The sequence below is a fragment of the Astatotilapia calliptera genome, chromosome 1 (assembly GCF_964374335.1).
Source record: "Astatotilapia calliptera chromosome 1, fAstCal68.1, whole genome shotgun sequence".
NCBI classification, from domain to species: domain Eukaryota; kingdom Metazoa; phylum Chordata; class Actinopteri; order Cichliformes; family Cichlidae; genus Astatotilapia; species Astatotilapia calliptera.
The window spans coordinates 20,984,565-20,995,937 of NC_137422.1; the positions used below are offsets into that span (position 1 = coordinate 20,984,565).

The 11,373-nt window shown below is 39.1% G+C and overlaps 1 protein-coding gene across 4 annotated transcripts in view; it reads left to right on the forward strand.

The window, feature by feature from the left end:
* Nucleotides 1-9,766, forward strand: part of tub (TUB bipartite transcription factor) — a 66,550-nt gene extending 56,784 nt beyond the window's left edge. For all 4 annotated transcript variants that reach the window (XM_026167365.2, XM_026167375.2, XM_026167384.2 and 1 more), the window contains exons 7-12: nucleotides 276-467; nucleotides 2,251-2,363; nucleotides 5,378-5,492; nucleotides 6,278-6,376; nucleotides 6,505-6,676; nucleotides 7,312-9,766. In XM_026167365.2, coding sequence (XP_026023150.1) covers nucleotides 276-467; nucleotides 2,251-2,363; nucleotides 5,378-5,492; nucleotides 6,278-6,376; nucleotides 6,505-6,676; nucleotides 7,312-7,445 — 825 coding nt within the window. In that variant the 3' untranslated portion in view covers nucleotides 7,446-9,766. The remainder of the gene's footprint in view (nucleotides 1-275; nucleotides 468-2,250; nucleotides 2,364-5,377; nucleotides 5,493-6,277; nucleotides 6,377-6,504; nucleotides 6,677-7,311) is intronic.
* Nucleotides 9,767-11,373: the final 1,607 nt, after the last annotated feature.

Consider the following 11,373-nt stretch of genomic DNA (forward strand, 5'->3'; position numbering starts at 1 on the left):
AGAAAAGCACAGAATGAAACACACAGTTATGGACTTCCCAGCCTTTGCTGTCTCTTTCCCCTTTTGATAACATAATTTCTCTTTGCTCTTCTTTCCACTCTAATTTTTTCCCTTCAGTCATTTCAATGTTCTGTCTCTGCTTCAGGTTCTTATTTTAGACACAGTGTGCTCATTCTTAATCCCAGTGGACAATTTGATTTCCAGACTCATTACTCTGCTTTAATGCTCATCAGTCCACCATTTCACGAGGGCTCTTGCCATATTTGATCCTACAGGAGGTGGCCTCAGCACCCACTCCACCAGTCAGTGAACCTGCCATTGATGTTGATGACCTTGAGGAGTTTTCTCTGCGCCCAGCACCGCAGGGGGTCAGAGTGAAGTGCAGAATCACCAGGGACAAAAAGGGCATGGACAGAGGCATGTATCCGACCTACTATCTCCACCTGGAGAGAGAGGATGGCAAGAAGGTGAGACGAGTCTTTAAGGTTTAAAAACATATTACACAAGATATCTGTCAGGGAATTTTTTTACAGTAAGTTGTTAACATCTGGACTCTAATCTAACTTACAGTGGGGCAAAAAAGTATTTAGTCAGCCGCCGATTGTGCAAGTTCCCCCACCTAAAATGATGACAGAGGTCAGTAATTTGCACCAGAGGTACACTTCAACTGTGAGAGACAGAATGTGAAAAAAAAATCCATGAATTCACATGGTAGGATTTGTAAAGAATTTATTCGTAAATCAGGGTGAAAAATAAGTATTTGGTCACCTCAAACAAGGAAAATCTCTGGCTCTCACAGACCTGTAACGTCTTCTGTAAGAAGCTTTTCTGTCCCCCACTCGTTACCTGTATGAATGACACCTGTTTGAACTCATCATCTGTATAAAAGACACCTGTCCACAGCCTCAAACAGTCAGACTCCAAACTCCGCCATGGCCAAGACCAAAGAGCTTTCGAAGGACACCAGGAAAAGTATTGTAGACCTGCACCAGACTGGGAAGAGTGAATCTACAATAGGCAAGCGGCTTGGTGTGAAAAAATCAACTGTGGGAGCAATCATCAGAAAATGGAAGACATACAAGACCACTGATAATCTCCCTCGATCTGGGGCTCCACGCAAGATCTCATCCCCTGGGGTCAAAATGATCATGACAACGGTGAGCAAAGATCCCAGAACCACATGGGGGGACCTGGTGAATGACCTGCAGAGAGCTGGGACCAAAGTAACAAAGGTCACCATCAGTAACACACTACAACGGCAGGGAATCAAATCCCGCAGTGCCAGACGTGTTCCGCTGCTGAAGCCAGTGCATGTCCAGGCCCGTCTGAAGTTTGCCAGAGAGCACATGGATGATACAGCAGAGGATTGGGAGAATGTCATGTGGTCAGATGAAACCAAAGTAGAACTTTTTGGTATAAACTCAACTCGTCGTGTTTGGAGGAAGAAGAATACTGAGTTGCATCCCAAGAACACCATACCTACTGTGAAGCATGGGGGTGGAAACATCATGCTATGGGGCTGTTTTTCTGCCAAGGGGACAGGACGACTGATCCGTGTTAAGGACAGAATGAATGGGGCCATGTATCGTGAGATTTTGAGCCAAAACCTCCTTCCATCAGTGAGAACTTTGAAGATGAAACGAGGCTGGGTCTTCCAACGTGACAATGATCCAAAACACACCGCCCGGGCAACAAAGGAGTGGCTCCGTAAGAAGCATTTGAAAGTCCTGGAGTGGCCTAGCCAGTCTCCAGACCTCAACCCCATAGAAAATCTGTGGCGGGAGTTGAAAGTCCATGTTGCTCGGCGACAGCCCCAAAACATCACTGCTCTCGAGAAGATCTGCATGGAGGAATGGGCCAAAATACCAGCTACTGTGTGTGCAAACCTGGTAAAGACCTATAGTAAACGTTTGACCTCTGTTCTGCCAACAAAGGTTATGTTACAAAGTATTGAGTTGTATTTTTGTTATTGACCAAATACTTATTTTCCACCCTGATTTACGAATAAATTCTTTACAAATCCTACCATGTGGATTCATGGATTTTTTTTCACATTCTGTCTCTCACAGTTGAAGTGTACCTCTGGTGCAAATTACTGACCTCTGTCATCATTTTAGGTGGGAGAACTTGCACAATCGGTGGCTGACTAAATACTTTTTTGCCCCACTGTATATATTCAAATAATGCAGCTTTGTGGTATCAAACCATGTTGATTGTCTGTAGGTGTTTGACAATATGGTTTGGTAACAGGTGTTCCTGTTAGCTGGGAGAAAGAGGAAAAAGAGTAAAACATCAAATTACCTCATCTCCATTGATCCAACTGATCTGTCTCGAGGTGGAGAGAGTTTTATTGGCAAACTGAGGTAAGTCCTCAGTGGCTTTGTTGTATTAAACACTTTAGCAGCTTACATTAGGAATTAGATATGGCATTGGCAATGTTAATCTATATGGCACATTTCATTATATCTAAAGTCAATGTGCTTAACACAGAAGAAAGAAGCGCATTTAAAAAGGTACAATACCTTAAGGTAGTGAAAATAAATCTTTAAAAAACACACACAGCTATTAAGTGTAGGTCTGTGTGAGCAGCTTGTTCCAAAGAACAGGACCACAGTAACCAAACACTCCCTCAGCATACTTACATCTGAACATTTAAAAATTCTGGACCTGATGACCTGAGAGATCTGACTGGGTTATAAACAGTGAGCAAGTCAGAGATGTACTCAAGGGGCCAAACTACTAAGAGCTTTATGAACTAATAAAAAGCTTTTACAGGTAATTCTGTATTGCACTGGGAGTCTATGAAGTGACTTCAACACTGCTTGGTCAAATTTGTGCGTACCTGTAAGGACTCTGTTGCTGCATTTTGAATACGACGAGAGTCGGCCTACTGATTATTTGTGAGAGTCCTGCAAATGGAGCACCACAATAATCTAAACTAATTTCTATGAAAGCATGGACCAATTTCCCTTTGAGATAAGAATCCTCTAACTTTTCTAACATACGAAAAGCAGTTCTTACTAACCTTATTGATGTTTTTATTAAACCTGAGATCACTGTCCAAAATGTTGCCAAGGTTTCTGACTCGCTCATTGTGCTTCAGAGGAAGGGATGATAAATATGAACATATTTTTTGACGATAATGGGTAAAACTATGTATCATCTGTATAAGAATTTCAAGATAATATGATTCTTTATGATAGTACCAAGAAAGAACATAAGAACATAAGAACACATCTAGATCCTCTTTTGGTATGATGATAGCAAATCAAGAACTTGACCTGGTAAACCAACTGAGTCATTCAGCCTTTAAATTAAAATGTCACGATCAGCAGTGTCAAAAGCAGCAGTGAGATCAAGCAGAAGTAAAACTGCAACTCTCTGTGAGTCACTGTTGATCTGCAGGTCATTGATGACTTTAGCAGGAGCTGCTTCTGTGCTATGATTAGATCTGAACCCTGATTGGTACTCATCATAAATGCTGTGATTTGAAAGGCATTCATCCGGTTGTTTGTAAACATTTTTTTTTAAATATTTTGAGGAATGAAAGATTAGAAATGCCTCCATAATCATTACCAATGACTCTAAGTTGTTCTTGCTGAGTAGCAGTGTGATTACAGCACATCTGAGTGAAACAGGGAAAATTCCAGTCTGGAGAGAGCTATTGATAATATGATTTGTAAAACAACGAGACACAGATTTGAAGAGTTTGTTGGGGATGTTGTCAAGTAAAGAAGTGCAAGACTTTAACTGATGAATAATTTCTTCCAGATCAGAATACATAATCTGAGTAATTATGCTAAGTGTTGGATTTCTTATTTAACTTTTGTGCTCGAACTACTATTTCTAATCTAATTGTATTTTTTAAAAAACAAACCAAAACAAAACATGATTGACATAATCATTAGAAACAGCTTCAAGGCTCCATGGAAGCCCCTCTAGAGTTTAATCAAATATGGGCTTGTGCAACCTTTTAGTCTTTGGACCACTGGTCGATGTACCGCTCAAAGCTTTGCACTGTCCTGCTTGAATGATGGCGGTCTAAATTGGAACGAACAGTGACCTTTCATCAGTCCTTGGCCTAAATGAGATATCTAAATGAGACGGCTAAACATGTGGCTTTTAAGAAGCATTTCTAAATGGCACCACCTACACCGCACAGGTAGGTGTCAAGTCAAAGTTGTTTAAAATACACTGGACGAGTATAACCGAGAAATGCAAATGTTGTTCTCCAATATTAGATAAATGGTTATTTCATAGCTGGAATTGAGTATAGTTGGACAAATTTTCCTGCAGATTCTGTCTTTATTGCCATTTACTGGTGTGCAGTGCAAGAACTAATGACTGACAGTCTAAAAAGTGTAAGAACTAATTAATGATTGATTGAACAGCACAATACATCAAACATCAGCGCTACAGTACAGCGGAGAATATGTTTTCTAATTCCTCATTTTATAGAAAAAGGTTTCTAAGCGAAAAGCGAGTGCAACATATGAAAGTAAATGTGGTATGAGAAAAAAAGATCGAGTGGGGTAGGGAGGGAGAAGGTGGTATGAAATTAAGCAAAGGTGCTCTCGCTGGGAATCGAGTCAAGGATGTTGTATGCCATATTTTGTCAACTTTTCAGCCAGTGTTTACCTCATGTAAGAACTTGCTTAAAGACAGAGCACTAGCCACTTGCCTTGTCTGTCGGGATTTAGATTGGACCACCCACCTGCCAAAATCCAGTCTATCAATCACTGCTGAGCCATAAGCCAACAAGGACGAACTCGAGTGGAACACAATTATATTTGGAGGGGCATGAAGTCAAAAGCATGCAGTGGTTTGCAAACACTGTACTCTGCTTTTATTTCCCTTTCAGTTTGTATCCACAGACAGTATGTAGAAGGCTCTGGAAAAATCACTCCACTTGTGATTTTATCTGTGAACACCTTCTTGACGATTTTATGATCTCATTCGCTACCTTAAGTCTTACTGAATTCAACATAATTCATTTTGTAAGGTGTGGTTTCAGTTGAAACTAAATGAGATGATAAAGGGAGTTATACTCCAGGGAGAGCACAAAAACACAAGTTTTACACCAGTGACAATTGTTGCAAAGGAGCTCAGGTCATATTTCAAAACTCAAGTGTCAAACCATGCGATCTGTTTTCATTATGTAATTAAACCTGGATACCTGTTATTTCCAGTTATTTGTTTTTTATATATTTAGCAGGGATAGCGCATGTTAGTGGGCATAAGTATTATGAAAAATATAACATGTAAACATGCCAGATTATAGCAAAACTGCTAATTCACGCAGGTAGTTTGAGCCCCACCGCCGGTGTTTGTTTTAGAGAGTCATTATATTCCTTAATGTGTAATGTTTTGTCTGCAGATCAAACCTCATGGGAACTAAGTTCACTGTATATGACAACGGTCTGAACCCTATGAAGAGCACCACCAGCCTCGAAGCTAGCAACTTGCGTCAAGAGCTAGCAGCCATTTGCTATGTGAGTTCATCAAAATGCTAGACTATACTTGACTATACTTGTGTTTTCACGTTGCTGAAAAGATACAGCATTATTATTATTATTTAGATTTTGTTAGAAATATGCTGTAATACTACTGATTTAAAATAATGCATTTTTCCAGTAACCTGTTTAAAACTGCATTAGGCAGAAATGGAAAAAAAGTTGCAGCAGAATTGTGAATGGAGCAGCTCTGTCCTCCCTGTCTAAGCCCTGGCAGCAGACAACCACTGTGCATCCTTTATTTGCAGCACAAGCTGTGATTCAAGCTCTAAGTAGCTACATAAACAGGAAATTAAAATAGCCATAGTTAGCAAATATCTTAACTGTCAGCATAGTAACTGATCATCTGTTTTCATGAGAAATGTACTTATATGATCTGAAAAACCTCCCACAACAACCTCATACATGACAGTACAACGCACTGCAAAAATTCAGATGCAGTGTTTAAAATTGAGATGTGGCCATGTCTCCCTTGAAAAAGAGCGTCATGGTTAAATAAAGGTTAACTAAATGAGCTACATTTTGCCAGGTCATGGTTTAAAAATAGGTCAAAAATGAAATGACATGGACGTCAGCCGGTCGTCCTACGATGGCAGTGAGCAAAACGACAAATATTAGCTAAAGCTAAGGCTTTGAAAAGTACAGCTTTATGTAACTGCATCCAGAAATAACATTCAGTAATCCACCTTAGGATAACATTTGTTTAAGAAAGGGCATTGAGAGGTGATCTGTTTATCTTTTTTAATTCTCTTTTTTAAATGTAGGAAACCAATGTCTTAGGATTTAAAGGGCCTCGAAAAATGAGTGTCATCATTCCTGGAATGAACATGGACCACGAGAGAGTCTCTATTCGGCCACGAAATGTATGTGTTGGCCAATTTCTCAGTAGTCGCAGCTGCTCTGACCAGTTCAGCCTCTTCTAATACTTATTTAATCGATCCGATACATATGGTGTCCATGTCCAAGGCTTTTCTATTCTTCTTCATTACAGGATCATGAGTCACTGCTGGCCAGGTGGCAGAACAAGAACACAGAGAGCGTGATTGAACTTCACAACAAGACGCCTGTGTGGAACGATGACACACAGTCCTACGTGCTCAACTTCCACGGCAGAGTCACTCAGGCTTCCGTTAAGAATTTCCAAATTATTCACGACAATGACCGTAAGCTTTCGTCCACACATAACATTTCTAAATACTAAACAAAGGCTAAAGACTAAGGTCTGTTTCTGTTTTATAATCTTGTTTTACCCAATGACTGTTTGAGACAGCCACATAACCTGATACTGTGGATGCTATTAAATTAGACAGTATTATTTTACATATAGGTACTTGTCAGACAGATTTAGAATTTCTTTCAGGAGTGTTCAGGAATAGTTTTCCAGGTTTCTTGAAGGACTCTCAAAGCTCTTCTTTGAATGTTGGATGCCTTTTGTTCTGTTCTCTGTTGAGACGATCCCACACTGCTTCACTTGCTGGCATAAAATACAATTTTTTGCCCATCATACTGTGTTATATTTGACTTTTTTCATAGTTCCAAAGAAAGGAACAAAAACTGGATTGAAAATGAGTGAAAAAGCAGCCAAAGAGAAACTACAGAAAGTTAGTGGAACTGTTGCTGAGGGGCAGATTATTTTACACTATACTTTACATCATACAGCTTATTTTGTCAGTTATCTGTATTAATATTGCTATAAAGAAATAGGTACTTATGAGTTTTGTGAAGAAACAGTAAAAAGGGGAAATGTTTCAAATCAGCTTAGACATAATCTGTTTCCTACTTGTTTTCCCCTCTGCAGCTGACTATATTGTGATGCAGTTTGGCCGTGTGGCAGAAGATGTGTTCACCATGGACTATAACTACCCAATGTGTGCCCTGCAAGCCTTTGCTATTGCCCTCTCCAGCTTTGACAGCAAGTTAGCTTGTGAATAGACTCCAGCCTGAAGTTCAGTGGATAACAACTCCTCCTGTTGTCTCAACAAGGGCTGCTTATGTATCGCTGATTTGAGATCACCCGTTACCTTGGAAGTCCCACATATCCTGAAATGCTTTATGGGACTTAACTTATGTGTACGTATGTGTGTGGGGGTGGGGTGGGACCTCAGGATGGTGTTTGTCAGTGGAAGAAAACAAGCACAAAGAGTAATCCACTTTCCAAATCAGATTCATTTGTTTTGATAACTATAGTCATTTTGTACTGCACTGGCATTATAAATATGTTTCTTTATGTAGTAGTTCTAGTAATTTAACATTTCTTTATCTGTGAACTATAACTAACCGTTATACATCAGTAAGTTTAAAAAAAAAGTTGACTGGGTTTATGTAGTCTACCAACACAAAGTCACACGCTTCCTCGAGCATGGATACTGCTTATATACTTACTGAATTAATAATAACATGCATGTCACAATGTATTTATTTTATTGACATATTTATTACCTGCACATTTTATGTTCTCTGCTGTCATTTGCAACAAATTCTGCTGTAATCGTTCCACGGAACTGCAAGCACATTAAATGTCATGAGAGGAAGATCACTTGTATCCACAGTAAAAACAAAAAAAAAATTAGAGGTATGAAAAGGGGAAAGGCATGTTACACAGTGCTGTGTATCATATACAATATTGTGTCACAGTGTCATATACGTGAATGTGTAGGATGATGGTGCACTTTACTTTGAAGTCTGTGGTGGATGAGCTATAGCTGTACATACTTTATTGTGCCTTTGAAGACTAATTCCAGTGTTACACCTTGGCCGTAAAAGGAGCTGAGCTTGAATTGGTCTTTGCGTTTTTTGCTTTCCTCACATACACCGAGAGGATTTCTCTGTAGCTACTTAGAATTTTTTTTTCTTTAATGAAAGTTCATTTCGACTGAAAAACAATGCCTGAGGTTGCACAACATTCAGAAGATAATAATAAGTGTGCATCTTAAGATTTTAACTTAAAATTATATTTAGGGTCCAGAACATGTTGCACTAAATAGATGGCTATTTATTTACATAATACTGTAAATCAGGCAACAGATATATAGCAGATATCTGAGGTACTCAGGCCTAAGTGTCACGGTCCTGGCTCAGTGTTTTTAGTTTCACTGTTTTTATGTTCTAGTTAAGCTTATCTAGTTAATTTCTATTATGCTAGGTTGCTGTTATTGTTCATTGTTTAGTAGATTCCCCCCTGTGTTTTGGCACCTTTGTTTTAGTCCTTCATGTTGTCATGTCTGCGTCTCGTCATGTTTTCTGTTTATTTTGAAAGTCTCGTTTCCATGCCCGTTGTATTTAGGTTTACATTTTCCTGTGGCATCATTATGTTCATTCTAGTCACCTGTTTCCTCACGTGTCTCCACTGCCCCTCATCACCTCATGTGCACATTTAAGTCTTTTGTCTCTTACTGTTCGTTGTCAGGTCGTCTGCCTATCTTCCCCCATGTCAGTCTTAGACAAAGTTATAGTCTTAGCTGTCGAGTTAAGTTTTTTTCTTTATTTATGTTTATGTAGTCCTCCTCTCGCCTTTGATTCTTGTGTCAGCCCAAATGAAAGCTCGCCTTTTGTTTAACTTTAGTTCAGTTCTCTCACGTCCGCTTTTTGGGTCCATACCTTAAACACACCAGCTGCCCAGCCGTGACACTAAGATTGTGCTGGTATCTTCTGATCTCTGCTTGGAAAATGTACCGAACAGAAATTGACTTACTGCCAACAGACATACTCGTACAATGTGAAACTACCATAGCTTCGATGCATCTTCCATCTTTTGCTTTATGTATTAAATTAGCTCTGTGCTTCACTGAGATGGAGTATGATACATTCCTCATCTGACTGGCAGTAAGTTTCTACATCACGTAGTTTATTGCTGTTCATATTTTTACTCAAACTATTATTCCTCTTGCTCCTTATGGGGCAGTATCCTTTCTCAAATATATGACGGTATTTTGTATTTTACGACCATTAAAAAAAAAATGCTGAATGGAGGTGACGAATAATCTCCACTATTGTTACTGTGGGTTCTGAGCAAATCTTTATCAAATGTGCTATTCTTGTACTCAACTGTGTTCTAACTATTTCAAATTTCTATTTTAAAACTGTTGATACTCTTGCTGTAAAGTCTGCTTTTCATACATGTGTCCAAGAGCCAGAGGTTCTGTCACTTTGTTTTTAGTGCTGTCATTGTAATGTACAGTAAATGGTGTACAATTTACTTTGGTGGTACACAGTCCTTTGTTCATGGAAAAAAGAAATAAAATTACATAAAAATACTCCAAAATATGATTTCTGTTTCCTCAAGAATCCAGATGTTTCAGAAGTTAGTACAGCGATCATAGAACATGGTCATGTGTCTTTATTACACAAAGAAATAAACACTGTTACAATACTTTACTTTTCTGGTTACAAATCCAGGTGTGTGATAAAGCTCAGGTGTAAGTTCAAGAAGGAATATCTGCATTCACTCATCTGTCTGCTTCCTCAGGTGTCTGACTGCTATTCATTACATCACTTCCACCTTCCCGTACCGTAAAACGTTGTCGTCCAATCATCTTTCTGCTTGCTGTCTTCGGCATACCTTAAGTCGCACTGCTCATCTTTCATTAATTTTGCTGTAAAGGGCCATCAGAGTCTAATTGGCAAATACCATAATTGAATTGTGTATATCAATAAATGATGTTGAGTTTCTTCTAATGATCTTGCTTTTATTACCAACCTTTATTCTAATCAACCTGGATTAGATACTCTAACCATAAAACCTCTGAGTACACACCAAATATTTCGTTGTAAATCATCAAACACATTAGTAAAAACATTTAAAAACCCCAAATACTTGCTGAGATTTCCTGCTACATTGTCTTTTGAAGTTTATGTTAACTCATTCACTGCCAGCCATTGGCAGTGAATGAGTTAAACCCATTGACTCATTCACTGCCATTGACGGCTATAGACGTCAATGGCAGTGAATGAGTTAACAAAGTTGTTTTAAGAAAAAATCCCCAAATTTAGCATTTTTACTGATGGAACTGAAAAGTAGAGTGACCCAATTATGCATAAACAGGTGCAGTCAATACAAATAAAACATCGTAAAATGACTGAATCTTGTATCATGTACTCAATTTTTGTGTGCTTTGCTCTCTTTTCCCCCTCATCACCAACAGGTCACGGCAGCTGGCTGCCCCTTTTCGAACCTGGCCCTGTCTGTAATTATGTCTGTAGCATCATTCAGCATGACTGGTTTGGTGGTGCATCAGTGATGGTCTGGGGAGGCATATCCATGGAGGGATGGACAGACCTCTACAGCCTAGGTAACGACACCCTGACTGCTGTTAGTATCAGGATGATACTTGGACCCATTGTCATCTGTGCGTCTCCATGTTTGTCATTAAGCACACTCTCATTCTGGAAACATGCAGTGGAAACTAAACACACACTTAGATAGAAAGCTTCACACTGTGCGAAACAAAATGTTTCAGGTGCCAAGATCAAGATTTAATTGAGACTTGCCCTTCAGTTCTTTAAATTAAAGGCTTTTCACACCCACACAGATGATTAAATTAACCTGACTGACTGAACATTTGGGTGAGCACTGTTATACAGATCTCCGCTGACCTAAAAAGTGGTTTAATCAGGCAAAGAAGTGAAAACAGCTGTGAGGGTGAACACCGTGGATGTGGACAGCTTTTAAAATTATAACAGGTTAACACATTGAGTGTAGCGTTTAACATATTGCAAATGTACTGAATAGGTTTTAAAAGAAGAAACCGTGAAATTCTGAATGAAAAAGTACCATTATCCCCTTTAAATCTTTCATAGGGGTGTAATTGTTCTGGAAATGTGAATGTAAATAGAAAACAAAATGCATTGCAGTCATCTGAGG